This window comes from Trachemys scripta, chromosome 23, assembly GCF_013100865.1.
Source record: "Trachemys scripta elegans isolate TJP31775 chromosome 23, CAS_Tse_1.0, whole genome shotgun sequence".
Lineage (NCBI taxonomy): Eukaryota > Metazoa > Chordata > Testudines > Emydidae > Trachemys > Trachemys scripta.
The window spans coordinates 11,839,632-11,862,418 of NC_048320.1; the positions used below are offsets into that span (position 1 = coordinate 11,839,632).

Genomic DNA, 22,787 nt, shown 5'->3' on the forward strand with positions numbered 1-22,787 from the left:
GCTGCCGCGGGGGGGTCACACTTGCTATCTGGTCACCCTAGGCTGTCCTGGCCCCATAAGCAGCACGCTACGCAGGGCCGGCTCTGGCTTTTTTGCTGCCCCGGGCAAAAAAGCCTCCCGCTGCCCCCCGCCCCCTGGCAGGGAGCGTGGCAGGGGAGGGCGGCGAGTCCGGCCAGGGCCCCGCTCTCCCCGACTGGCCGGAGCGCCGGGAGGAGGGCGGCAAGCCCGGCCAGGGCCCTGCTCTCCCCGGCCGGCCAGAGCGCCGGGGGAGGTCGGTGAGCCCACCGCGGCTCCGCTCTCCCCGGTGGCCGGAGCACCACGGGGAGGGCGGTGAGCCCGGCCGCGGCCCCGCTCTCCCCGGGTGAGTGCCGCCCCCCTCCAGGTGCCGCCCCAAGCACATGCTTGGAGGGCTGGTGCCTGGAGCCGGCCCTGACCCTACGCCTCGCCTCTGTATCTCCCGAGAGACACCAACCCGCGTCTGCTGTGATTACACAGAGGGGAGGCAATGGGCTGTGTGTGTGAGATCTTGGGGGATCCTGGTGTCTCTGTGCCATGCAGCAGTGCCAGACAGAGACCCTATGCCAGTGGGGAAGGAAAAGAGACTGGGGAGAGAGGGAGCTGAGATGCAATGGAGGGACCACCCAGGGAAGGGGGTGATGTGCAGGGCTCGGTGTCCCTCCCGTTGGGGGATGCCCCACAGTGCTGGGAGGTCGGGCAGCACCCCCATAGCAAGAGCTTAGGAAGGCACACACACACTGGCCATATGATATACGGAGTGGGAAAGAGGACGCCTCAGGTGGGGTAGGCAGCTGTATTGCCTACCAGGATCTCAGCAGCTCTTCCCGCTTTTCATGCCTTCTCAAAGGGCTGGGCAGCTAATGTTCACTTCCACCATTTAACTGTCCCCGTGCAATGCTTCCCCTCTGAGCCCAGGTACCCGGGGAGTAGGCAGTGAAGGGGTTAAGAGTCGGTAACACCCCGGTGGTGAGGAGAGTGACCCAGCCAGCTGCATGGGAAATGACCTCTCTCTGCACACGTCCAGCTCTGTGCGCCGGAGGAATCTCCCAAGCTTTACAACCCAATGGTGCATTTATCTCCACAGCCCACCGGGAGCTCAGCCAGAGCCCAACTCTCGAGTCTCATTCCCTTTCTTAAAGCCCCAGCTACTGGAGTCACTGGGATTAGGTGAAAATCTCAACTTGCTTTTCGGTTTTTTTAACAAGCTCGAGAAATGTGTGGAAGTGTGACCCTCCCAACGGCTCGACACACATCTGGCAAATAAACAGAGAGCACCACTGATTATTTTTAGCCATCACGTGTCTTTGGGGGGGTCTGACTCCATAACGTTTCCTTAGCTCGTAAGCGCCTTGGGGCAGAGGCCGCGTTTGTGTCCTGGGACCGTACAGCGCCTGGCACACTGGCGTCCATGACTGGGGGCTACAGTAACACAAATACTAAATAATAATAGTGTCTGCATGCTTGGGGCTGCACAATAAGGCAACGAAATGACAGACTGAGGCGCAGAACCCAGGAGAGACCTGACTCTCTCCTGAGCTACGAGCACTAGACCAAACTCTCACCTCGAGCTGGGAACAAAACAGAGGCTGAACGGATGCTCGTAAAGCATCAGGAGCTCTGTAAATGACAGACCTTATGAAGAAGGGCAAAGTACTATTAAAAACAGCTCATGCAACAAATTGCTAACAGTTATGGGAGCAGCAGGGGCTGCGTGTTCTGTGGGGCCTCGCCCCTCCTCCCGCTTTCTGTTAACACAGTAGACAAGTCTCTCCCGTACTCCCCCCCACACACTAGCAGTAGGTGGCCTCCTTGCCCCCTACTTTCAAACACACTTGAACCTTGAAAGTTCAACTCCAACCTGCTCAGGATGGGGGGTGCCTGTATGATGATTATCGACTATCTGTATTGTGGCAGCCCCCTGGAGCCCTAGCCCTGACCTAGGTGCTGTCCCTGCTCCAGAAAGCTCATGATCTAAGTCAGTGGTTTGCAACGTGTGGTCCGCAGACCCCTGGGGGTCTGCAGGCCATGGCTAAGATTTCCAAAGGGGCCCACACCTCCATTCAAAATTTTTTAAGGGTCTGCAAATGAAAAAAAGGTTGAAAAACCCTGGTCTAGGCAGAAGTCCTTCCCCTTTGTAGTATATGAACATCTCATAAACCTTAGGGAGTCTGCCCTCACAACCGCCCTGGGAGGGGAGGGAAGAATCATTATCCCCATTCTACAGATGGGGAAACTGAGGCACGGGAACTTGTCCAGGTGAGCTAGCAATCAGACCCAGAGTGTCCGCCCCGCCTTCGCTACAAGACCATCCTTCCGTTTTCCAGCCAGCAGCGGCCAAGCAAACCCTGAAAGCTTTAGCATGCAGCAGATAGGGAAAGAGTTTAACTCGCCCCCGGCCCCCACGCCCCTAAAAGCTTGGCAGCAAACAAATCACGCGGAGGGCTAGCTCTGGGTTTCTTCTGCAAGACAGAAAGCCCAGGAGTCAGGAAAGAGCCCTGGATTTTCACATATATATTTTAGCTTGGCCACGGTTGCTGATACATATTTATTTATTCTAAAGTCGGAATTATTCTGGGCAGCTGCAAATCTGCTGTTGTCAGAACGCCACCAGTACGTTAACCCTCCGCCTCGGCCTTTTTTATTCTGCAGCAAAATGGGGTGAGCTTAAATCCCAGGCTTTTATACACTTTTATTTAGTCTATAAAAAGGCGCATTTCTGCGCTAGCCACCCTCCTGTATTTAAGCCCCCGCCGCCGCCTGCAACCTGTAGGGCGTCAGAAGAGGGGAAGCTCTAGGGCTCTACCGCTGGTGTGCCTGTATTGACAGGGTAACGGTCTGGGGAATTTTTGTCATCCTCTGTTTTCTGGGGTTTATCATTTGTCTGCACAATCGCATGTTCCCGGCTGGCCCGTGCCAGGCAAGATCTCAGCTGACAAGCACATTCTAAAAGCAATTCAGATGGTTGGGAGTCCCAAGCAGGGGAGAGGGGAAAGGATCACCCATTTCAATTCATTGGTAATTATGATTATTATACACATTTGTAACTTTCTGACCCCACTCGGATTGAAGCAAGGCCATTTGGCTGATGGGCAGTTCACAGTACAAGGGCGTCACGTGGGAAGTGCCATGTTTCGGAGGGTATTAGCCACTACGCCAACACATTTTCCTGCTAGGGTGACCGGATGTCCTGATATTCACGGCTTTGTCTTATCTAGGCGCCTAGAACTCCACCCCCCATCCCGATTTTTCACACTTGCTAGGTGGTCGCTCTGTTTCCAGCTGTCTCGAAGGAACCCACTTGGAATTTCATGCTGACCATAGGGATGACTCAGCGCCTCAAAAACAACCTCCTTTTGGAGTTTGCGGGTGGAGATACGCTTCTGCCATTCTGAGCCCACATCCAGTTAAAGACAGTGCTGATGACATGAGCTAACGGACAAGGCCCACCCTGGCCTGGGAGTCAGGAGACCTGGATTCTAACCCTAGCTCTGTCACTGGGCCTTTTCCCCCTCCCACCCTTTATCTGATCGACACAGACTGTAACCTGTTCCGAGCAGGGACCGTCACTATGTGTACAGCAACTAGTGCAATAGGGCCTTGTTCGCGGCTGGGGGCTTTAGCCGCTACGGTACCACTCACAACAAACAATAATACTGCCCCACTAACCCCTTCTTCGGGCTGTATTAAAGGGATACAATTTGGAGGGAGATTGGTAAATTTCTTGACTGTGTTATATTAATACATTAAAATGGAATTTTTTAAAAAATCAAAACTTCGTGGTGTTTGCTTACTTCCCGCATTTCCTCCAGCGGGGGGCAGCACTTGGTACTGCGGGGGTGGGAACTCAATCCAAACCTCAGACAGACAGGAAGATAGGGGGGCTAATCTGGACTATTAGTCAGTTTCACTTTCCCTGTCTCATTCCACTGTTTATTGTTAACCTGCCATTTAAAGCTCTCGCCCATCTGGGTTTTCAATTAGCTCGCTGCAGCCTTGGCCTTCGCTGTAGACATGCTGACGGCCTGTTGGGTGTTGGAGGTATTGTGTGCACCTGCCTTTCCTTCTCTATGATAGATATACATATGATTAATATTAATATTGCTCTCACTTTCCATTTCTCGTGATCAGCACCATGGTGTTATGCTGTGGGGGCTGCCGTTCTGAACGGAACACTGAAATTTCCAAAACATTTCTATTCAGATCCGGTTTGGTAAACTCTCTCGTATATCATATTTTAAACAACAAGCTAAAATTACCTATCAGCCTCCCCCTGCCAAATGGCTAATAGATTAAAAATACGAGCAAGTCTGTAACGTTTCAGAAAAGGCTTCGATCATGTTTGCATCTCAATGTCATTTAAAGGTTGGCATCCACTGGTTCCAACCCCTCTATTTTCATTTACTCTCCACAATTGTTTAACACGTTGGGAGACGATGAATAATGCTTGTTTTCTTTCCCCCAAAGCGGATGCAACCATCTCGGGGGGGGAGGGATAGCTCAGTGGTTTGAGCATTGGCCTGCTAAACCCAGGGTTGTGAGCTCAATCCTTGAGGGGGCCACTTGGGGATCTGGGGCAAAATAAGTACTTGGTCCTGCTAGTGAAGGCAGGGGGCTGGACTCAATGACCTTTCAAGGTCCCTTCCAGTTCTAGGAGATGGGATATCTCCATTAATTATTATTTTATCTCTTTGTTTGCTGGTTTCTGCCTCAGATAGGGGGTGGCAGGCAGGTCTCCGGGGAGTAATGTTCAGTGGTTATCAGCTTATAGGTCGCTACCTAGGAAAAGATATTTAATACTGGGCTCTCCAGTCTAGCAGAGGAAGCTCTAATACAATCAAATGGTTAGAAGTTGAAGCTAGACAAATTCAGACTGGAAACAAGGCGTAAATGTTTAACAGTGAGAGTAATTAACCACTGGGACAATTTACCAAGGGTTGTGGTGGATTCCTTAACTCTGGCAATTTTAAAATCCAGATGGAGGTTGCTCTAGAAGATCTGCTCCCAGAATTGTTTTGGGGCAGTTCTCTGGCCTATGTTATGTATGAGGTCAGACGAGTTGATCCCAATGGTCCCTGCTGGCCTTGGAACCTATGAATCTGTGCGCCATCCCAAGGGGGAGCATCTGCTCCCTCCGGAGCGTCTCCCCAAAACGATGGGTTGTATTTATTTTACTGTCCCTAGCTGTGCTCCACCTCTGGGCAGTGCACCAGCAGAAGGTCTATGTATTACCTAAATCCCACTTAAAAACTGGGCTTTATGGCTACGGCGCGCCTTTTGCGGGCTCTTCCCACGAGGATCAGTTTCCTCCTCTGTGATGGATTTACGTAATCCTTTTTTTTTAAAAACAGACCATTAGAATCCAGAAGATCTTTCCACCCGATTATAACAATCCTCCAAAATCATTCCGCGCCTGAGTCCAAGCAGGTGGGGCTTTCTACAAATGCTGGTGGTTTTATTATTGTATTAATAACCGAAACATTTCAAGTTATTTACCAAGAAATGGCTCTCTCTGAGTAGAAAGGGGATGCCTGTATCTCCAGTGCGGAACGGAATGGATTCAAAGCCGATGCATGACTCTCGCTGTACAGTGTCTAATGAGTGTGAACCCAGTGCAGCCTGAACCGTGGACGGATGATGATAAAACAGCAATCAATAATTAACACTGCTTGCACCGAGCAGGCTGGAGATAATAAGGAAGAGGCTTGGCTTTGCTAGGCCTCTATGGACAGAAAGGCTGCTTTCATCAGCGGTCTGTTTGGCCCCAGCGACGCCCCAGAGAACACACGGGGGGAACAATCTGGATTTTCTCCTTGTTCACGTAGGCAGAGAAAGCATGTTCTAAAAGTGGCTAAGAACAGCCAACGCCTCCACCTGGGGCAAATCCATGGAGCGCCCTTGGCTTCAGCAGAGCTACACCGCTATATACCAAGCTGTGGATCTGGCCAATAGTTCCTGCCAGTGCTTAATATGCAATGAAAGAGGTGCTGGAGCTCAAGCCATTTTTTAACATTCATAACGGATGCAGCAAGCCCAGAGGTGCCGGGCTCAGCACCGGTTCCCGCATACGGCGGTTTCTGTCCCCACAGGTCAGAAGAAGCCGTGTGATAACACAGGGGAGCAGCAGTCGCAGACTGTAAACACGCCATGTAGACGAGGCTTCATCCTAACTTCTCCCGCTGGTATGTTGCTCTGATTTTGATGCCCTGGCTTTCACGAGCATGCCCAGAAATCTTCTCCTGCCTGCACAAAACCCTTTCTTAACACCAGACCATTGGAGCAGCCAACCCCGAGGGAAGCTACAACCCAGAACCACTGGTGCCCCCTAGGGGAGAAGATGGGAGAAGCATAGAGTCTTGCTGGTCCAAGCAAGCACCTGCGGACCAAAGTACGGAAATCAGTTGTAGAGTCAAGGGCTTTTCACAGATTATGCACTGCCCCAACCCCCAGACTTTCAAGTCTGGGGAGCATAGACAAAAGCATATCAGCCACTCTCACTCTGCATGGGGGACAGGAGGCAGAAGTCCCACTGGCACTCATGCGCCCAGCCTCATGATTTTATCACAAGTTGGGGTTTAAAGCCCCAGCTCCTGGAGTCACGTGATCGCAGGAGACTCTCAGCTTGCTTTTTTTTTTAACGGGAAGTTTCTAGCCCTCGTGGTTGCAGAGAAAAGCTTGAATTCATGATGGCCAAAGGCTCACGCCCCAGAGGGCAAATAAGAAGAACCCAAAGTGTATCCTTGGGGGGGAGACTTTTAAACTAATCTCATGATTTTGAGGAGCTTGACTCATGAGTTTTGCATGCTCAGAGTTGGCCATGCCACACTCCTTCACAAAGCCATATCTCCGCACCAGCCCATCCGCAGCACGGATTCCCCACCGTTCAGAAGCAGAGGACAGGCCCTGGGTCAGCGGCTTGAATCCGGCCTGGGTCAACAGGGACTGTTTGGGTCCTATGTGAAATGAGGAGGGTAGCTCTTCGGTTCAGTCCCCTGGGGAAGGCTGTAAAGATAATCCCAATGGTTGTTAAATTCATAGACTCATAGACTTTTAGGTCAGAAGGGACCATTATGATCGTCTAGTCTGACCTCACCCACCCACTCCTGTATCAAACCCCTAACCTATGTCTGAGCTACTGAAGTCCTCAAATCGTGGTTTAATTATTAGGAGTCTTTGTGGAGAGGCCATGGAGGCTGCATGGAGACTGCACTGCCCTCTCCCCCCACAGGGTGGCGTCGCTCCAGGTGCGGGGTGGTGTTGGGGGAGCCCATGCTGCACCAGTTCTGTGGTGAGAGAGATTATTACGGTAGGGCCCAAGCGGCTGTATAAACACATAGGAAGCCGTGGCCCCTCCCCCAGAGAGCTGACCATCCCATTCAGTGGAGGCGGTTGTAACAAACAAGAGGCGGGAATGGGGACGGTGGGGAGGGGCACAGGGAAATGGTGTTTTAAATGATCAAACACAAACAAAGAGTAATAATCTCTAGCTCTTATCTAGTGCTTGTCACCAGCAGACTTCAAAGCACTTTACAAACAAAGTCAGCCTCGTTATCCTCATGTGACCGATGGGGAAACTGAGGCACGGAGCCGGGAAGTGAGTCGCCCCAGGTCACACAGCAGGCCCATGGCTGAGCCAGGAACAGAAGCCCCATCTCCTGAGTCCATGTCCTGCGCCCTATGCACTAGGCCCCCAAGACATCGCACAGCCATAGCTTTTTAAGGCCCGGAGGAGCCAGCCCAATCATGTAGTTTGCCCTCCTGCAGAATACAGGCCAGATAACCTTGCCCAGTGAGTCCTGCATGGAGCCCAATGAAATCAGTAACCCCGACTGGCCTCCTGGAAGTACCGTGGGAGCGCTGGCCAATGGCCAGGTCAGGGTTAAAACTGATCTGTTCTCACAACCTAACAGTTATATCCACCGATCCAAACTGATTTCTGGGACCCGGCCCAGCAGGAGGGCGGCACACTGGAAAGGAAACCACTTCAACAGAGGGAAAGAAGTTGGTGTCCTACATCCACCCCCAGGTCCCCTGTGCTCACCGCCCTAGATGCCTTTCCATACCATGCCGTTGTAGCTGTGAATTCAGGGCTGGATCCACAGGGCTGGGGACTGGATCCTTCGGTTGATTCCCAGAGCACGAACAGCAGCAGGGCAAGAATTCCTCAGTCCACCGCTGAGGCAACCCCGTAGGGGAGAGAGGACTGGTCGTGCCCCGGAAACGCTGCTGCAGATTCCAACAAGGGTAACCCAACAGGGTCAACTGTGGGGGTAGTTTATGTGGTGGAGACACACTTGTGCCCTGGGAACTGGACTGAGGGTACTCAGTTCAGATCCCGCAGGCCCACCCAATGAGCCCTGGGCAGTGCCGACGGGCTGTACCCAGCTCGAGCACACTCAGAGATCTCTGCCCGCTCCCAAACCTGCCATCTGCGCATCTGCAGCGTCCCGTTAGTGCCCAGGTCTGCCAGCCGTCTGGAGCATGGGAGACCCGGCGGTTCCCCCTGGAAACTAGCTGGGCTTGGGACAAAACAGACGATCCAATTTAAAAGGAACAATGCGTTTGCTTCAGGCAGGAAACTTGGCACAGGCCAAAGGCATTATTGCAGCCAGATCAGAAACCACAAGAAAGGCTCTTTAAAGTCCAGGGTGCCATTAATTCCTCAGCATGTCAGTCCGGGGGAGGTAAGTGCAGGAAAGAAAGGGACTTATCGTCGGAAAAACCAGTGAAATATTAGCCAAGCAGAGGCTGCATTAGCGCCTACAACAGCTGGCTGGCGGCAGGCTGCTTGTGTTGGCAAGATATTAGACCAGGAAGCAAGTGATCTGAGTTCGATCCCCAGCTCTGTCTGTCACAGACCCCCTGGGTGAAACCTGTCACTTAATCTCTCTGTACCTCCACTCCCCCTTCGTAACTAGGGATGGATTGGCGACGCTTCCTTCGTCGGCCTGGTTAATTCAGGCTGTACGCTCTTTGTAGCAGGCTGCCACTGGTGTACAGAACCTAGCACAACAGTGTCCAGATCTGAGCTTCAGGTTCTGGGCACTACCTTAGAAATAAACATTGTGAATAATAAAGCTGTCAGACAAAATGCCATAAGACCTGGAATTTCAAAGATCGCCTTCAGCTTTCCAGGTTCCTGGCAAGGCATCTGGGGTTTGATTTGTCCCCTAGCTGTCACACGTGTCATAGACAGATGTGTATGTTACATGGAAGATGCACAGGGCCGGCATGGACGTGAGGGCAGAGTAAAGGCTGAATGAGATATGGGGGCAGACCAAAGGTGGAATGTTCTATCTTTAGGTGTGTGTGTTTGTTTGAACGACGGTGTCTATAAAAGATTTTTTCCCCTTTTGAATTTCCTGATACAGAGTTACGACCTTAACTTCCCCTTCCCTGAGATGCTGCCTGGGAATAGAATGATCGTAATGCCTCGCCCTTAGATAACACTTTCCATCAGTAGATCTCAAAGCGCTTCACAAAGGGGACCACTATCATTATCTCCCTTTTCCAGAAAGCCTCTGACATGGGCCCTCGCCAAATACTCTTGAGCAAACTAAGGAGCCATGGAGCTAAGGGAAGATCCTCTCCTGGATCGGTAACTGGTTAAAAGACAGGAAACAAAGAGTAGGGATGAATGGTCAGGTTTCACAGCAGAGAGAGGTAAATAGCAGGGCTCCTGGGGATCTGTACTGGGACCAGCGCTCTTCAACATATTCCTAAATGATCTGGAAAAAGGGGTAAACGATGAGGTGTCAGAGTTTGCAGATGATACTAAATGACTCAAGAGAGTTAAGTCGAAAGCTAACTGTGAAGTGTTCCAAAGGGATCTCACAAAACAGGGTGATTGGGCAACAAAATGGCAGATGGGATTCGGTGCTGATAAATGCAAAGTGATGCACATTGGGAAACATAATCTCAACTATACATGCAAAATGATGGGGTCTAAATTAGCTGTTACCAGTCGAGAAAGCGATCTTGCAGTCATTACGGATATTCTCTGAAAACATCTGCTCAGTGCGCAGTGGCAGTCAAAGAAGCAAACAGAATGTTAGGAACCATTAGGAAAGGGATAGATACTAAGGCAGAAAATATCATGATGTCGCTCTACAAACTATGGTACACTCACATCTTGAGTCCTGTGTGCAGTTCTGGTCACCCCATCTCACAAACGGTGTATTAGAATTGGAAAAAGTACAGAGGAGGGCAACAAAAAATGATTAGGGATCTGGAATAGCTTCCGTATGAGGAAAGATTAAAAAGACTGGGATTGTTCAGCTTAGAAGAGAGATGACTGAGCGGGGAAACGATAGAGGTTTATAAAATTATGACTGGTGTGGAGAAGGTGACTAAAGAAGTGTTATTTACCCCTTCACATAACACAAGAACCAGGGGTTACCCAATGAAATTAATAAGCAGCAGATTTAAAACAAACATAAGGAAGTACTTCTTCACCCAGTGCACAGTCAACCTGTGGAACTCATCGCCAGGGGATGTTGTGAAGGCCAAAAAAGAATTAGATAAATTCCTAGAGGATAGGTCCATCAATAGCTATTACCCAAGATGGTCAGGGATGCAATGGCATGCTCCTAAATCTTTGACTACCAGAAGCTGGAATTGGATGACAGGGGATGGATCACTCAATAACTGTCTTGTTCAGTTCATTCTCTCTGAAGCACCTGGCAAAGGCCACAGTTGGAAGACAGGACACTGGGCTGGATGGACCATTGGTCTGACCCAGCATGGCCATTCTTATATTTTTATGTAGATGGGGAAACTGAGTCACAGAGTGGGGAAGTGACTTTGCTTAAGGTCACCCAACAGGCCAGTGACAGAGCAGGGACTAGAACCCACGTCTCCTGAGTCCCAGTCCAGTGCTGCGCAGGACTTACAAAAACACATTTATTTTGCCACTCAGTAGATGAAAACTCATCGCAAGTGAAGAGAGGGCCAACAGTACTGTAGGGAGTTTGTATCCACTGGAGTAAGCACCAGCTCCTCTCTGAACCCCACCCTGCTGCCAGTCGCATGCCCGGTCCCATGGCCTCTGGAAGAGGTGAGGCGTGGGTGAGATTTTATGACGCAGAGATACAACAGGACCTAACAAGACCATGCCACTTTCTAATGGATGTTGCAGTCCGTCCAAGAGGCATGTAGGTTCCAGGTGGGAACCTTAGGAGAGAGTCCTAGGAGAGAGTCCTGGTTGTTTCTCAAGCAAGAATGGGAGGAATAGGGTGAATAAGGCAGGTAAAAGGCCCGTGCTCTTGGGGGGCGGAGGGACGGGACTGTCTTTCAGTCTTTTCATTTTGGAATGAATGATTGCATGGAGCCGGGCATCGCTGATGGTCTGGCTCTGGTAACTGAGTGCGGACAGGTGCCGTGTTCGAATCCCTTCCCCTCCGCACACGCAGCTCTGCCAATGCACCTCACCCGCGGCACCGCCTGCTGTTCCGGTTCTGGAGCCCAGACGGCTCTGGTGATGCCCCTCACTCCTGGCACCATCTGCCGTTCTGCCCTGCATCTCTCCCTCCACCCCACCCTCTGGTCTGCGAATGCCCCTCAGTCCTGGCCTGCAGCCCCCTTGCTGTGCCAGGACTCCCCCTCGCCCGAGCAGACTCGCTGAGGTGGGGGGAGACACCGGCAAATTCAGTTCATTAGTGCGGCCCCCAGCAGGGTTCGGGTTCTCATTCATCCTGCCAAGCTCGCAGCCTCCTTCCCAGACCCAGGGCCTGCTGGAGCAGTGCGGGGGCAGGACACAATCCAGCCCTGTTACCAAAGGCCTGCTGGCCTAGAGTCAGTCCCGAGGCCTGATGGGGGTGTGACGTTATTGACATAAACTGGGACCATATAGATCATTGTTGCGACCTAGGTCCTGTAGTGGCACCCAAATCTTTTATAAAAGGGGCCAAATGGGGTGTCTAAGACAAGGTTATGGTGTATGGGTTATGATTATGCTGTCTATCTGTGTGTATCAGTTTTGTAGTTGAAGTTATGAATATTGGCTCTAGACTGTCTGTATGGCAAACTTATGCTATGCTTCTGGGTGACATCCCAGACAAGCTGGGATTAGCTCTGCCTAGCCTGCTTGATGGCCCATTAAGGACCATCAGCTATACAATGGACCCATTGAGAGAAGGCAGATACGCCTTGTAACTCAGCAAAGTATGCAGGGACTGGCCCATGTGACTCCAGACTCCATTTTGCTGTAATTTTCCACAGTAAGAACAAAGAGGTGTTCTTACACCTGGAAAAGACTATATAAGGCTGATGCCTCATCTCCATCTGGTCTTCAATCCTGCTTCGTACCTCTGGAGGAACTTTGCTACACTGAAGCTCTGAACAAAGGACTGAGGACCCATCCCAGCGGGGGATGTATTCCAGAGACTTGATTTGAACCTGCAGTTTATTCCATCGCTGCTGCAAGCCTGAACCAAGAACTTTGCCATTATTGTATGTAATTGATTCCATTTAACCAATTCTAACTCTCATCTCTATCTTTTCCCTTTTATGAATAAACCTTTAGATTTTAGATTCTAAAGGATTGGCAACAGTCTGATTTGTGGGCAAGATCTGATTTGTATATTGACCTGGGTCTTGGGGCTTGGTCCTTTGGGATCAGGAGAACCTTTTTTCTTTTATTTGGGTATTGGTTTTCATAACCATTTGTCCCCATAACTAGTGGTACTGGTGGTGATACTGGGAAACTGGAGTGTCTAAGGAGATTGCTTGTGAGACTTGCGGTTAGCCGGGGGATGAGACCGAAGTCCTCTTAGTCTGGCTGGTTTGGTTTGCCTTAGAGGTGGAAAAACCCCAGCCTTGGGCTGTAACTGCCCTGTTTGAACAATTTGTCCTGAGTTGGCACTCTCAGTTGGGTTCCGCCAGAACCGCATTGTCACAGGGGGGCACGCCCTGATGCTCATCCTACTGCATGCTGGGAGGACATAAGCTCTCAGCCAATCCGGAAGCAGCAGATGCCCTCGCCCTCCACCCCCTTTTGGGATGCTGCCATTTCCAGCTATGCCCCACTCACCTCCTTCCCCTTCTTCTGCTGCCCACCCCATTGCTCGGGCTTCAGCTGTCCCTGTTAGCCACAAGGCCTACAGGGCACCCCCTGGCCTGACTGGAGCGGGGGGCTGGCCCAGCTAGTGGCACAGGGCAGAGCCTGCACTTACCACAGCAGAGAGCAGCACAGGAATCCACCGAGCCCAGCTGCTCCCCTGCCTGGCCCAGGTTTAGGCCCCATGCAGGAGCCGCTTCTTTTCCTGAGCTATGAGTCCAGAGGCTCCTGCTGGCGCGTGCAGGGTCATGCCAGACACCCGAAGTCACCAGGTGCAGCTGCCAAATCTCCCCAGGCCCTTTTAGCGAACCGGTTGGCAGGAGGGCAGCATTGCCAGCAATCCCCGGGTGAGCCCTACCGAAGCAGGAGGAACCGGGACCGCCGGGGACATGACAGCAGCTCAGTGCCTGGAACGCCGGTGTCCCAAAGGACCCTCCGCGCCTCTGCTACAGATCTAGGTGCTGTTTTCAAATGGCTTTGCTGAAGTCCCCTTAAGCAGAGGAAGCACCTGCGTTGGAAAGGATGGTAACGCGATGGGGAGCTCACAAAGGGCTCAGGGGGTGCCCGGGCCCTTGAGAGGTGATTTGTGCCTTCCCATCGCCCGGCCCGGCCCAGACACGGACAGATGATTCCTTAGCGCGGGCGGCCGCCTTTGGCTGGAATTCTGTGCGGCGACTGCAGCGCGTGTAGACGAACCTGAGCGTGTAGACGTAACGAAAGCAGCGAAGCCACGGCCGGACAACCCTGCCCGGGACCCTGGGTACGTGTCGAGCGGCCAGCCTGTGGTGCTAAGGGGCCACTGCTGTTTTCATGGGCTACGTCCACACCTCTGACTGCAGCGTAGCCAGACCCAGAGTCACAGCTCTGAGCGTGGAGGAAAGGGGGCTTTGTGCCCTGGGGTTTCTAGGCTGGTCAGGGGCCGAAATAGCCCTAACTTATGGCAGCACCGCCGGCGGGCAGCTCTGCAACCTGGAACTGCTGCGGCATCCCGAGCTCGGCGCTAGGGAGAGTCCCAGGCCTGTGCCCTGCACTAGAGTTTGTGAGAGGGTCACAAACCAGCCAGCCTCTGTATGCCACCGTGACAGCACTGAGCGGCTGCGGAAGGGGAGAGCCTCTCTCCTTTCATCGCTAGCCCAGAGCTGAAACGCAGCAAGCCCCAGAAGTTCCCTCGCTACCGTACGTCCAGGAGAACACATCCCCCTGTGTGCCGAGCTGGGACTGGAGCAGGCGGGGACAGAGGGCTCAGGGAATGTGCGGTGGGATATACAGTTTGCTGCACCTAGCTCTGTTCCACCCCAGATCAACTATCCAACGTGGGTGGAGTTGGGGTCGTGGCCCACTCCTTAAAAGACAGGCATCCGTAACACCACACACACACACACACACACACACTTTGTCGGTGAGCTCGGCACAGAAGCCGAGCACTGAAAAGATCATGGCAGCTGATCTCCTGGAGATGGTCAGGGTTGTTATTCTTGTTTAGCTCTTTTCATCAAATGATCTCCAAGGGCTTTACAAAGGAGGTCAGGGTCCGGGGAAACTGAGGCATGCCGACTTGCCCAGGGTCATGCAGCAGGCCAGTGGCTGAGCTGGGAACTGAACCCATGTCTTCTGAGTCTCAGGCCGGCGCTCTACCCCTGGGGTCACGCTGCGGTGCATGGCTGTGGGAGAGCTTGCCCATGCTGTCCCTGCCCTGCGGATAAGGGGGAGTGATAACGCAGTCTGTACTACGGAGACACCAGCAGAGGCGGCACAGCTCTCCCCTCCTGCTGACCCACACTGGGGGCCAGTCGCTAATTACACACAGGTAATTACAGACCAGGCTGCAACAGAGGCGCGGCCCGGGTCCAGAGCAGCGATGCTCAGCGCCTGCACCGAACCGCTCAAGCTCAGTGGGGAATCTCCGTGCCAGACACAGACAGGGTCTTTTCCCCCCGCTCAGTTCCGGTGCATCCAAGCCCTCCGACGGCATGACACGAACACGATCAATTCTACAATGCGTGGAGCTACCATGCAGCCCCCGTCTGGCTGCCACTCTAGGCTTCACGCCCCAGCTCCTGGTAACAGCCTGTCCAAACAAGGACTAACCTTCGATACCTGTCTCAGCCGTGTTATCACAAAGCAAGCTGTAGAAACGCCTGGGGCCGGGTTCTCTCCCCCAATCAGAGCCAGCATTTCCCAAAACTCAGCACGTCGGGTGCCCCCGGGGTGCTGGGTTCTTGGGAGAATTGGTCTCTTATTTAGGTGCATAAATCAGCAACTGAGCTCGGCAGATTTGGGCGCTGAGCCCTTGGCAATCTGGCATAAACCCACCGTCTCCGCGGCTTGCGCCAGGCTCCCAGCCTCACGCTGGGGCTACCCGTGGCAGGAGGGCTATTGGGCTGGTTAATAAAAACAGGGGGCCAGAAACGCCTCCCTAAGTGGCAGCCTGGGGCTCGTCGCTGGGGCGGGGGCTGCGGTGAAAGGTTTGGCCGGTGTGATCTATTTCTTGAGGTTTCCCCTGCACCCACAGGGAGGGAAGAAGTGCTCTGGAGGGAGGAAGCCCAGAGCCAAGGAGGCCCCGAGCAGGGTGTTTAGGGCCCGCAGAGTCCAGGTGTGCAACGGGCACTGGTGCTGACCCCCGCGGGCCAGGTAGGGAGCAGGGGGGCTTGGCTCTCAGCTTCCACCCTTCGCCAGCCCCTACTCACAGCCCCAACCCAAGTGAAGGTTGGAGAGAACTGGGCTGGGGTCTCCCCTCCTCCCGCATGTGCCAGCTAGCCCCCTGGAGGACAGATCCATTGTGGGGGGGCTCCATGGCCCTGGTTCCTCATAGAGAGGATAAATACACCCCCGCTGCATGCTCATTAGCCCCCACCAGAGATCAAATCCCCCCCATGCCTCCAGCTCCTCACACAGGTAAATCTGCTCTCAATGATTGTTCCCTAGCCCACCCCTGAGGTCAAATTCCCACCCCCCCCCGTGTCCCCTTGAGAGAGGCTGTGCGTTCACAACCCTGGGAGAGCCTGGGGAAAGCCTACTGCTGCTGGCAAGACCCCCACCGAGCCCACCAGCCCTTTTATGCATGAGGTGACTTCACTGCCAGACCCCACCGCCAGGCCTGGGTTAGAGTTCACAGAGCCCCTTGAAAGGCGGAGACGGGGAGGGAAAACGGTGCCCCTTACCTGATCCCGGATCCTGTCCTGCTGGCCTCGGATGGCCAGGGCGTGCTGCGGGTACTTGTTCTTCAGGTGGTCCATGAAGGCGTCTCGCTTGCGGTCCATCTCGGCCTTCTGGAGCCCAGTCAGGGCCTCCAGGCTCTGGGCGGCGATCACCGTGTGCCGGCGTTCCGAGGTGTGCACCAGCCCCACGTTGGAGAAGCGCCGGGTCCCGTTCCCCAGAGTCCTGTATTCCCGCGGGTACTCCGCATCGTCTGCCGAGATCATGTGTGTGCTAGTCCTCTCGGGATCTACACGGGGTGGGGGAAGGGGAGAGAGCAGAGCTGGGGTCAGGGACCTTCCCGCCAGCCCTCGGCCTGATGCCTTGGCCGTTGGGGCAACCGTCGAGAGGGGCCAGGGCGGGGCAGGAAATCCAGCAGTTACTGTTCTGTCATGGAGCTGCCTGGTCGGGGCTGGCAGCCAGGAACTGAAGGGAGGGGCTGATAGCACTGGCTGGCCGGGGGCAGGGTCCACGTTCCAGATCCTCCAGCCAGGCCCCCCAGCCAGGCCCTGCCAGTTCAGCCTTGGGGTGCCCCTGGCTGGCGGCCATACAATGCCCAGGGGATGGGGACTAGGGGCCTGGCTCTCCATTACCCTGCACAGGTACGCTGTGACCTCACTGCTAGTTTTAGCACACTAGCTCGAGACGAGCTAGCGTGGGTCTCTACCCAGGCTGGGAAGTAGACTCCCAGCTGCAGTGCAGACTGTGTGGCAATGTTCATCGCTACCGAAGGGGCAGGGCATGGGCAAGGCAGGCAACCACCAGACTTCATTCACGTGGCAGCCCCGTTCTCCAGAGGTGAACTGCCGATGCCTGAAGCCCGAGTCCCACCTTGCTCAGCCCTTCTAGCTGGCCCCGGCTAACGGCAGAGCGACCCCACCCACAGCGGCTGAATAGAGACAGAGGGGCACTAAGGGCAAATACTCTGAACAGGCTGCTCCACCCTGGGTTCTTGGCCATGCAATGCACCCCGGCTTCTGGTACCACCTCGGTTTGGTGACCAGGAGACAGAGCAATCCACTAATTGGATTCTCAGACAGGTCAGATTTAAAGGGGCGCTGTCCAGTGGTCGCGACTGGATTCTCAGACAGGTCAGATTTAAAGGGGCGCTGTCCAGTGGTCGCGACTGGATTCTCAGACAGGTCAGATTTAAAGGGGCGCTGTCCAGTGGTCGTGACTGGATTCTCAGACAGGTCAGATTTAAAGGGGCGCTGTCCAGTGGTCGCGACTGGGGAGGGGGGGTGTCACACCTGGTGAGGAGGCATTGGCCCCTTTGTAAATCTCTTAAGATGGGTTGGATCCATTCGCTGCTCCGCTGCCAGGCAGCAAATGACATCAGCAAAATACCGAGGGGCCCCAGTGAGCCGCCCAGCAGGTGGGGAATTCAACTCCCTCCTTCATCTCTGCCCAGGCTGGGGAATTAGGGCTCGCCCCCTGCAACCAGGGCCTGGGGCAGGTTCTCCAAAGAGCCCAGTCCCCAAGGTGGGAGGAGGGGGCAAAGGTTGTGGGGGGGGGGCAGGGACAAGTGACTCAGGGAGGAGATTATCTAAGCTTCTAAGGAGGATGTGTTTTAAGCCAGCAATGGAGGTGAGTTCTAAACCTGTGGTGAAAGCGTCTGACAGCGTCTCTTTAAATCGCCTCTCGGATAGAAGCCACATGAAAAGTCCTGGGCTCGTCCTCGGTGACCAGACGCCAGCAACAGCCCCCCCGCCCCCAAGGCATTGTCCCTTTCCCACCTACGCTCCCCCCCTCTCTGCTATTCATTCGGCCCCCAAAAGAGGGCTTGGTGTCTGAAGTGCAAACAGAGGGTGGGTGGATTTCAGGCTCTGGAGAAGGGGGCAGGGTCGGGGGGGATTCTGGCCTGGGGGGAGGAAAGAGGGTCAGGGGCTGCAATCAGGGTTTTGTCCTGGGACAGATTGCAGCAGAGGGGAGGGGAGAGGGGAGGCCGAAGGCTGCAGGGCCGCCGGCCCGGCACAGCGACAGACGTGGACGGGGGGGACAGGACAGGGGAACCACAGAGACCACAACGTTCAAAACAAAAAGCTAACACTCGACTTGAAACCAAAAACAGTCAGAGACCCATGACGGACGAGGGCCCGAACGCTGCTCCGGAGCAGAGACACACAGAAGGACACAGACAGACATACCAAAAAGAAAATGAAATGCAGGGCAGTGCATGGGGGAGGGAGGGGGACTCCGCCGGCACCGCTCTGTGGCTAAGGTCCAGCTGGTGAAAGCAACGCGCTCCCACCCGGCGACAGGCGCCTCTTCTCACTTCCCCAGGCGCACGCTTCCTGCAGAGAGACGCCGCTGGCACACCAAGGCCCAGGGAGACTCCTTTCTCAGCCAGCTCCCTGCTCCGGCCTCACCCCCTACACCTCTAAGACCGACCTCTGCAGGCTGAGCTGGGAAAGCATTCCCCTCCGAGATCCCCTGGAGCGCTCAGCCCCCACAAACACGAGACCCTGAGAACACAGCTCCAACGGACAGCTTAGCTCTCCCAGACGGAGCCCCAGCCCCACGGTGCTTTGAGTGACCGAGGTGGATAGCGATGGATTGTTCCCGGTGCCTTGGGGTTAAAAAACACTTCAAAACAAGGTGACTGTAGCCCGCGATAAAATCACAGACAAGAGAGGAAGGATAGTCTTGTGCTTAAGGCTCTTGGCTGAGACAGCGGGACAGAGGGCTGAAGGAGAATCTCCACCAGCTGTTAACAGTATAGTGCCTATAACACATAGGCAAGCAGTGATTCTCACCACTAGGGGGCAGTGTTTGCATTGCAATAAGTACATTGGTCTTGGGTATTTATATGGGCCCATTACCGCAGTATGTAAGCCTCTCACAATCCATAGCATATTCATCCTGTGAGGTAGGGCAGTGCTGATATGTCCATTTTAGGGATGGCAAACTGAGGCACACAGCTGTTAAGTGACTTGCCCAAAGTCACGCAGGAAATTGAACCCCGAGTCTCCAGCTAATGCCTTAACCATCAGCCCAGCCTTCCTTCGTCTTTGGCTAATAGACTGATATTTCTATAGCCATTTCTACCCAGAGAGCTCCAAACATCAAAGCACTTCATGACACCCCAGTAAGGGAGGGAAGGATAAATTAACTCTGTTTTCATAAATGGGGAAACCGAGGCACAGGACGCAAAGTAACTGGCCCAAGGTTCCCCAGGCAGAGAGTAGGCAACCGAATTCAGCTTTGCTGGCCCAGTGTTTGGGACCCCTGGACCACGCGTTATTTCTGTGTCAATCGCCCCATCAGTCAATGGTCATTTGCAGAGCGCGTTTGTCCCTCTTTTTGCAAAGGAGGAGGATCCCATGGGGGTGGGGGACCGGCAATCACACAGAAAGTAAGGGGGGGGGAGGCAGCTTGCTGGTTTGCAGCCATGGGTAATTCATTGGCTGCACATTGTGATTTTAATTTCCAGTGAGTTGTACCGAGCCTACTACACAACGCGAGTGGTAATTAATGACTGGAACTCCCTGCGTGCGGAGATCGCCTGGAGCTTTTCTGGGGCTTGAAAGGGGAGGGCAGCTTAGGGTCTGTCTCCCCTCAGCGAATTCCAGAATGCCTGTTAAATCCCCAGAGGACACATCCAGGCAGCAAGTCTGGGCTGCAGCAGGGTCCCTCTGACAGCCTTTCACCCTGGCCTCCTTGCGGCTCGCTCAACTGGGCCGCTGGAAAATGGTCAGGGGAACGGCCTTATCTGGAGCTGTCTGTGCCAGGCTGGGGCTAAGACCGACACCCGGCTGCTCAGGAGAGAGATTCGGAAAAGCCAGCCCAGCTGCCCAGCTAGCCTGGCCTTGAAAAGCCAAGGGTCACCTGGCAGGCTGGTGCCTGATCTAACGGCTGGTGACAGCACCTCCGAGCCAAGGCAGCCGGGAGACGCTCTGGCCTCTGACACGCTCCAGAGGGAAAGTCCAGCAGGGACTCCAGCCTCTGGGAGAACCTCCAGCTCCGCGTCTCCTGCGTGGAACCAGGCGGAGAATGGAGTTACCGGGCTGGGATTTGGCCAGATCAGGGCCCCGACTCCCAGCTACGAGACTGAGCGCCCCAGGTTCCTCCGGCGTGGCAGATTTTCAAGCTCCGGGAGGTCTTGACCGAGAGAACCATGGGATCTTTCATGATCTCATGTCAAAGCCTTGCTTTACCGCTTCCAGTAAAGGACTACACGCCTCCCCCCCCCACACCCACACTGTACAGTGCCCCCTAGCGCCAGGCCGGGCATTGGCGCAGTACTGATGCAACACCAATGATCATGAGCTCCCCGTGTTGGTCCACTGCCCGCTCCTACAGTGAATGTGTCATAGAATCAGAGAATCTCAGGGCTGGAAGGGACCTCAGGAGGTCATCTAGTCCAACCCCCTGCTCAAAGCAGGGCTAATCCCCGACTAAATCATCCCAGCCAGGGCTTTGTCAAGCCGGTCCTTAAAAACCTCTAAGGAAGGAGATTCCACCAGCTCCCTAGGGAACCCATTCCAGTGCTTCACCACCCTCCTAGTGAAAAAGTGTTTCCTAATATCCAACCAAAACCTCCCCCACTGCAACTTGAGACCATTGCTCCTTGTTCTGTCACCTGCTACCACTGAGAACAGTCTAGATCCATCCTCTTTGGAACCCCCTTTCAGGTAGTTGGAAGCAGTTATCAAATCCCCCCTCATTCTTCTCTTCTGCAGACTAAACAATCCCAGTTCCCTCAGCCTCTCCCCGTAAATCATGTGCCCCAGCTCCCTGACCCTTCTCTGGACTCTCGCCTTGCCATTCCGTGATGTAACCCACGGGAGGCGCAGCGCCAGCCAACCAGCATCCCTGCGTGGGGCCATACCCAGCTGGACCAGAGGCAGCCCTGGGAGGATTAGCCGGGCTGTCCAGGCATCCCCAACTCTGTCCACTCCACCGGCAGCCAGCCTTTGGGGCGTCTCTCACTGATGCAGGGGGCAATGCAGTGAGTGGAGGTCTCTGATTGCTGCTCCCCGTTCATTAGACCCCACCGTCCCATTCTGTGCAGCAGTGTCCAGCCCGGAGCTACTAGTGCTCATCAGACCGGCCCCTCTGCTGTGCCTGGGATCTCAAAGGGCTTTGCAGACAATGCCGCTAAGCTCACAGCGCCCCTGGGATGCGGGTACCTATTCTCAGCCCATCCTCAGGTGGGGAAACAGGCAGGGAAAGACGGGGTGACTTCCCTAGGGTCACAGAGCAAATCAGCAGTCGGGCCGGGAGCAGAACCCAGGAGTCCAGGCTCCCTGTCGTCAACCTGTATTGTAGAAGTTAGAGAGGGAGGAGGCCTATTAAGCTGCCTGATTCCGCGCTGGACTAGGCCCTACAATAAACAATCAAAGCCCGGGTCAGAGAAACGCAGAGCCTGGATCCTGCAGTGTGGGGAGATGCTGCAGCACTGCAAAGAGTGCACTGCTGGCAGGGAGCGGCTGACGACAGCCTCCTAGGGAGATACCAGGGAAAGGTGGCCAACCTTACAGGATAAATAAATGTGTTAGTCTCTAAGGTGCCACAAGTCCTGTTCTTTTTGCGGCTACAGACTAACACGGCTGCTACTCTGAAACCTTACAGGATAATCACTTATCAGTCCCAGCAGGCACTTCCACTACAAAGTCCTTTCTAAACCCGACCTAATTCGTTCCCACACTGCCCCATGGCAGGGGGAGGTTCTCCCTCTGTCTCACAGATAGGGAAACTGAGGCACAGAGCGGGGCAGCAACTTGCCCAAGGCTGCACAGCAAGTCACCGGCGTCATCGGGACGAGAAGCCAGGTGTCCTAGCCTTCCTCTCCAGCCACTCCAGCACGCAGCCTCCTTACCGAGACCCGCTTGCATGGCTGAAGCAGGAGCGTGCGAAAGCGCACCCGCAGCGTGCGAGAGAGCCCACGATCGTGCAAGAGCAGCCAAGCCGCTCTGGAGGCAACACTGCCGTTTCTGCCAAGAAACCCTCTCCCCTTCCTTGGGCGGTTGGGGGGGGTTGGGGGAGGAGGCAATGGGATTGCAATGGGGCTGCAGCCTGCCCTGCGCTTGCCTCCTTTGGCCGGCGATAGGGCAAGCTCGTGCTGCAGTCCGGGACGCCTCTCCCTGCTTGGGAGTTCAGCAGCAGCCCTAGGAACGGCACCGTGCCAATCTCCCGCCCACCGATCGCCAGCGCATCAGCATGCAGCTCCCGGCTCCCTAATTACACGCTCTGTTGGTGGAACGCGCCAGCTTGCTGGCTCTCTCCCCATTGCTAAAAAGAGTGATTTAAAAAGCCCTGCACGATCTGCAGGCGGGGCAGAGCCACGCTGCTCAGGGCTGGGGGGCCCTGCTGCTCGGCAGGCCTTCCCCCACCCCGGCTCCCTGCAGAACCGCCCGTGCACAAGGGCTCTCGCTGGGGGTCCGGCTGGAACCGAAGGGAAAGGTCTGTCGGTGCCATTAACCCCAGGAGCCACACACTGGTACCCACCAGCGCGGCAGTTAGAGGAGCAGCCCCGGGCGAACAGTTCTGGCAGGTAATCCCCCCTCCGGATCCCAGC

General features: G+C 54.6%; 1 protein-coding gene across 6 annotated transcripts in view; it reads right to left on the reverse strand.

Annotated features, from left to right (window-relative positions):
* Positions 1 to 22,787, reverse strand: part of SRCIN1 (SRC kinase signaling inhibitor 1) — a 176,137-nt gene that overhangs the window by 78,206 nt on the left and 75,144 nt on the right. For all 6 annotated transcript variants that reach the window (XM_034755731.1, XM_034755730.1, XM_034755734.1 and 3 more), the window contains exon 2: positions 16,234 to 16,517. In XM_034755731.1, coding sequence (XP_034611622.1) covers positions 16,234 to 16,494 — 261 coding nt within the window. In that variant the 5' untranslated portion in view covers positions 16,495 to 16,517. The remainder of the gene's footprint in view (positions 1 to 16,233; positions 16,518 to 22,787) is intronic.